The 5,760-nt window shown below is 43.5% G+C and overlaps 1 protein-coding gene across 1 annotated transcript; it reads right to left on the reverse strand.

The window, feature by feature from the left end:
* Nucleotides 1-3,633: 3,633 nt before the first annotated feature.
* Nucleotides 3,634-5,416, reverse strand: LOC103361704 (regulator of G-protein signaling 21-like). Its single transcript, XM_008287897.1, has 5 exons — nt 5,232-5,416; nt 5,065-5,124; nt 4,917-4,978; nt 4,657-4,823; nt 3,634-4,537 (listed from the first exon to the last, which is right to left on the reverse strand). The coding sequence occupies exons 1-5, from the start codon at nt 5,312-5,314 to the stop codon at nt 4,352-4,354; spliced, it is 558 nt and encodes a 185-aa protein (XP_008286119.1). The 5' UTR covers nt 5,315-5,416; the 3' UTR covers nt 3,634-4,351.
* Between the last annotated feature and the right edge of the window lie 344 nt (nt 5,417-5,760).

Raw genomic sequence — 5,760 nt, forward strand, 5'->3', positions numbered from 1 at the left:
GCTGAGACATAATTCATCATGTTAACACGGCACTGCTTACTCTTGTTCCTTTTTATGTGCCCTCGTCCTACATCAAACTCATCAAACTAACCCAACCGTCCTGTTTCGTGCTCCTAAAATAGAAGACTACCTGATAAATCAAATGCCAAACATTCTGTTTTTGTGATCTAATTAAAGAACGGAATTACAGGAATTTTTTTTAACAGCACGTTTGATCAAAGCAGATTTTTATCTTGCAGAAAGATTTCCGCTGTGGAATATTTTCACCTGTGCTGGAACAAAGCGTCTTTTGTCAGACTGGTTGAGCAACATCCCACTGACTTCCTGTATACACATCATGTGGGACCAAGAAGGATGACTTCTGTCTCATGACGCATGCAGCGCTTAAACCATTTAAAATAAGAAGCTGATCACTACCTATGGTGGACAGAGGGCATCCTCTGAGTTTTGCATCAGTGGTTTATAAATATGCCCCGATTGAAACTATAAGCATCTTCTTACTCACTTCTTTATTTTTTATAGATTCCCACTGCCTGCCGTATGACTTATCTGTCACAGGATCCTGTTGTTGTTACTAATAAACACACCAGCGCAAATAAGGAAATGATGACTAGTCAGGCAGCGGTTTGTCTGTGTCACTTTGACGCCTCAGCTGCATCTATGTCAAAAAAAAATAAATCAGATGTTCTGATTCTGGCAAACCGCCTTTAGCAAAAACCTGAAATGACTTTGTACTTATAACTTATCTTTTGCGACCTGAAAGCAGGAAAGGTGTTTCAGTGGCGTTGTTACTGGTGCATGAGCGTGTGTGTGCGAGTGAGATTAAAAGAGGATGTGGTGAAGCAATCTTCTTCCTAATTTCTGTAACCTTTAACGGTGCGATACCTAATGGGTTCTCGGATAAACTTCCTGTTTAGGGTTTTTTTTTTTAAAAATTACAAATGCAGTTTCGGTTTTAAAATCTTTCTGCTGTCTTTCTGAAGGTGACGTGTGTTTGCTATACTGATAAATGAAAGAATGTACAAAAAAAGAGGGCTGAAAGCATCGTAGAAGAAGAAGAAGAAGAAAAAAAACTCATTGAAAAGCATGAAAGGCCAGTGACACATGAAAGGCCGATGTACGAACAGATGCTGCGTAGGTGGGAGCATTATGCGACAACCTGCCTCATTCATGTAGCGAACGCTGAACTGTTTGAAAGAGTTTCTGAAGAACAGACAAATCACCGTGTTGGAGTGCCATCGCCGTGGCTCTCCCACTCGCTGAAAAACCTCCCAACGTTACTGAACTTGCTTTTATATTGTAATCGTAACCTCAACATTCCCACAAATACCGAGCTGCATAAACATCTTAAATCCTGATTTCATGCAGCAGCAGCAGCAGCCGTAAAAACATTCGCGCAGGTTTTGGCGTAAACGCTTTATGCTGTGGCTGCAGTTCGAAGCAAAAACAAAACATAAAGAAACGTTACGGTGTTGGACTGTGTGGAATAGTTACATTTTTGGGGGGGTTTGTGCCATTGTGAAGGGATAAACTACAAATTAAAGAAAGAAGCCTATTCACTTCGATGCTGAAAGCTGGATGAGAAGTGTCTGAAGGCCACAGCAGAAGATTCAAACACTGATAAAACAGTTAACTTTTCCACCTTACTAGGCTTTTATCACTTTTGTTACACTCGAAGAAAGAAAACACCTCAAACCAAAGCTTGAAGGTTTCTCAGATTTTGTACTAGAAGTCAAGTGAAGTCAGTCTGGTCCATGAGTGGATCCTATATTCTGCATTTGTCTGAATGCCAGCAGTGCTACTTGTATTTCAGCTGATTTGGGGGCTGTATGGGGGTGTATGGAAGGGGTAGTACCTCTGAAGGGGCAACAGTCGTACTCCTCAGAGTAGTTGGTCCGCTGTGGCACCGAGTAGCTGTTTGTATGCAACAGCGGCCACACCCCGGGCAACGGCTTTGACTGGTCGGCTAGACCAAGTGAGGGTAGCTGACGGGTCTCAAACCCTCGGTGAGTTAGGGCTTGCCTACCTACGCATACAAAGACTGGACTCCGGCGGATTCTGCGGATGAAACCACCAGATTGGTTCAACAGAGAGAAAAGCGGTTACAGCAGGGCACTGTGGAGCGCACAGGGCAAGGTGAGGTACTAAAGGACGTCTTGGTCACCCGCTGCATCCGTTTCTGTCTCCAGTCGTCTTGACCTGGTCTTGCCACTGGATCTAGATGGTCTCGGACAAGAGAATGAGGTCGACGGTGCGCAAGTCATCCATCATCCTAATCCCACTTGCAATTAAAAATGATAATAATAAGAATGAGCTTTGGCCCTGGTGCAGCCGCCTTTCTCTGTCTGCAGTCACCAGTCTGAATTTAGCCTTTAGTTATACAGGAAAAAGGCCCAATGAGAGCAGATACTCTCTTTTTCATGGGTGCCCTGTCAGCATGACAACAAGCAAAAAAACCACATATTTCAGCTACTACTAAAATACAGAATAAAATACAAAGAACAGATATTTACACAGACTCTCACATGCTGAATAAACAATCATAAGTTAGAGAAAGTGTACAAGTAAAAATGAAAGAAAACACTGGTACTGTTCCATGTTGGGCACCAGGGCCTTGAACCTGTCACATGGGATCAGACGATCTAACCTCAATTTTGTTCCAATACTTGGGTGTATAATTTTTTAAAGCTTCTCAGTTTTAATGTTTTCCAAGACCATAAAATCTTGATGAGAAATTGATCTATAACTAAAAAGACAGGTAAGATATTCAGGTACTTTTCCTAACAATGCTTTGTAAGGTGAATAAAATGCAGTGCTGTTCTCTTCTAGCTGCCAACCCAGTTTTCTGACGGAGTAAACAATGACGTGTTCTGTATGTGTGTCTGTGGTCTGGACCAGCATCCTGCCCACTGCAGCGTGACTGGGTGCGTGGCACATATAGCAGCCTATCAACACTTGAGGTTAAATGTTGGAAAGTTTGTTTTTAGTATTATTATTTCAACATGTGTATAACCAGAAATAATTTTTAAAAGAATTCTAATGACATTGTACACTAGAGTTTGTGCTATTCAGAATCTGGACACTTGTCAGTTCCAAATATCGGCTTTGAATAAACCCCCTTTCATGTACTAATTATAAAATCCTAATGTAACATGACATTAGCAAACTGCAGATGTGCCAGTTTGTACTTACAGACTGAACTCGTGTTTGACCTGGCTGAGCTGCAGGAGGCCAGCTGTGGCCTCATGTTCACAGACATGGGAGTTGTATTGATCTCCTCATCTATAATGGATGAGCACATTTCCCAAAACGATGACAAATGATTGGAATATACAAACACAGACAAGGACATGTAGAGTCAGACGTGCCAAGACTGTGCCGCCTTCAGCAGCCGCAGCAAGTATGACTAAGTTATCCTGGTACACCGCGCTGCTGTAGGCATTTCTGAACTCTTTAAAACCGCTACGTAGTAAATGTTGTAGCTGTGAGTAAGTCTAGGAATGAATAATTGAATAAATGAATGAAGCGGCGGCTAAGCTGCTTCCTGGATTCATCAGAATTCGTCTGTGGCTGTCTGAGAAAAAGCAGGTGTCATTCTCATGTGGTGCATTTCAAGGTTTACGCAGACATGGATGCAAATGTAAGACTTTTTTTTTTTATTAAATACACAAATCCAGTTTAATATTCACATTCAGTATGTTTCGACAAACTCGAATGCATTTTCCACACATAGCTTATAACGCATGATTATAGTTGTAACACATCAGCTCAGCGTGTCGGCACTGATCTCAGAAGGTTAAAATCTTACACGTGCACAGGGTTGAATATAAAACATCCACATCTAGATAGCATCTACTTATTTATGACTTCAGTGAGATAACATCGACAGAAGATGATGTGCGGATCTGCCAGCTGGTGCACTTTCATCTGGGGTGGAAGGTGCCGTTTGCACCACATTCACTTCCTGGTGTCTCTCACAGAAAGTCCCTCGCATTTTTCTTTACCTAATCGCAGCATCTCTGGGAAGTCCTTTTGCTTTACAGACAATTTCACAGCAGCTGCTTTTAATTAAGTAGAGTCATTTTTTAACCCGGATGCCTCATTTCCCATCATACTGTCTGGTTCTGAGCAGAGTCTCCTCAGCTTTTTTTTTCTCTCTCTCTCGCTACAGAACCAGCTGCTTCTCTCTCACAGTCACATGAGGTCACAACCAACCCCACCTGAGCAGAAGGGTATGAATGAGTTAGAAATGTCTTGGATGGCCACAAACACAACTTCTCTCAGGTAGTCCAGAGTTTTTTGGGCACAGCTTCGCAGTCCAGCTTCAACAAACACAGAGTCTCTGGTGTCTTTACAGCTTCACTGATTCGGATGTGGAGTCCAGTAAAGTCCGGTAAATGTCAGACTTGAGGAAACGTGGGTAGGAGTCTCTCTCCATCAACCCGTAGACAATCTTTTGGGCATCATCGAAACACACCGCGGAAGGCGTCGCGATGTTCCGCCTGATCACATCCCTGGTCTTGTGGTCGATGTTTATCTGGAATCAGAGGAAACATAATGAGTGTTGAATAAAAACGAAAGCAGCAGCAGCGGCGGCGCCTCTTCTTCTGAAGTGAACCATAAATCTATCTGCACTATTAAAAACTCTGCTCGTACCTCTCTGGGAGCCTCGGCTTGAACGTAGCGTTTGAAGATCTTTTTGGCCCTGGAGGACATCCTGAAGGACGACTTGATCTTCTTATAGTCCTCGCACACCACCCAGAACTCAATGTTTTCATCGCTGAACTCTGACTTCAGGAAGGCCTGGAATATGCTCATTCCATCTGAAGAGAGAAACACCAGCAGACGTTAGCCACCGTTTGGGAAGAACACAAACTGTGAGGCTTGACTTTTTAGCAGCATATTGAATAACTCACATTTGGATGAGAGAAGTCTGTCTAGTGAGTTCGACCACTGGGACATCTCTTCAAAACAAAGCCTGCAAGAGAAGAGGGCACCGTCAGTCACACATGAAACAAATATACGAGCGGCTTAGTTTCCAGTGGAGAGTTTTTCTTCACTTACCCGTCACTGTTAGTGACTGGAGACGATCTGCTCTGCAGCCGAGACTTCAGGTTTGCTCCCCTGGTAAACCAAACAAAACGACATGAATTAGTCCACTTTAAAAAAAAAAAAAAAAAAAAAAAAGAAGATGAGCAAGTGCTATGTGGCGGTTAGAATAAAATATTTACCTGCATTTTCCCGCCTTTTTGTTGTCAGCATCCATGCTGAGGTGCTGCAGCTCCTTTGGCGGTGATGTGACCAGGCTCGGCATGGCAGCGGTGCTTTGTGTACGTGTGAGTGTACGTTGAGCTGCTGTCACAGGGTTATGAGATCTCTAACTGCGTCTGCTTTGTGAACCCGCTCGTCGCTCGCTTATATATATGTAAGGCAGAAGTACTGAAATGAGGACGGCGAGCAGCGTCACAACAACGCTCTGAGCTAACCGCACAGGCAAAGAGGAAGTTGGGGATGACGCAAACGTGCAGAGCGAGCTTGCAGCGCGCAGCTACAGCTGTCCGTCTGTACTGTACTTCAACCCGCATCGCTGCTTGTTTGTTCTAAAGTCTGAAGATGCAAAATAGGGCAGTGGAAAATCCAGCAGCAGATATGCAAATACATCAGTCTCTGTTCCAGTTTGCAGTCAGAACTCGGACTCCGTGTCAGGTTTTGGGAACGTATTGCCAACTAGATGCTAAAACTACTCTAGCACTCACACTC

The sequence above is a fragment of the Stegastes partitus genome, unplaced genomic scaffold, assembly GCF_000690725.1.
Source record: "Stegastes partitus isolate 25-593 unplaced genomic scaffold, Stegastes_partitus-1.0.2 Scaffold0, whole genome shotgun sequence".
Classification (NCBI taxonomy): domain Eukaryota; kingdom Metazoa; phylum Chordata; class Actinopteri; family Pomacentridae; genus Stegastes; species Stegastes partitus.

Coding starts and splice junctions, on each gene's coding strand:
- LOC103361704 (XM_008287897.1), bottom strand. CDS start 5,314: ATGCCGAGCCTGGTCACATCACCGCCAAAGGAGCTGCAGCACCTCAGC. Junction 4,979..5,064: donor CCAGTCACTAACAGTGACGG/GTAAGTGAAGAA, acceptor CTTCTCTTGCAG/GCTTTGTTTTGAAGAGATGT. Junction 4,824..4,916: donor CAGACTTCTCTCATCCAAAT/GTGAGTTATTCA, acceptor TTCTCTCTTCAG/ATGGAATGAGCATATTCCAG.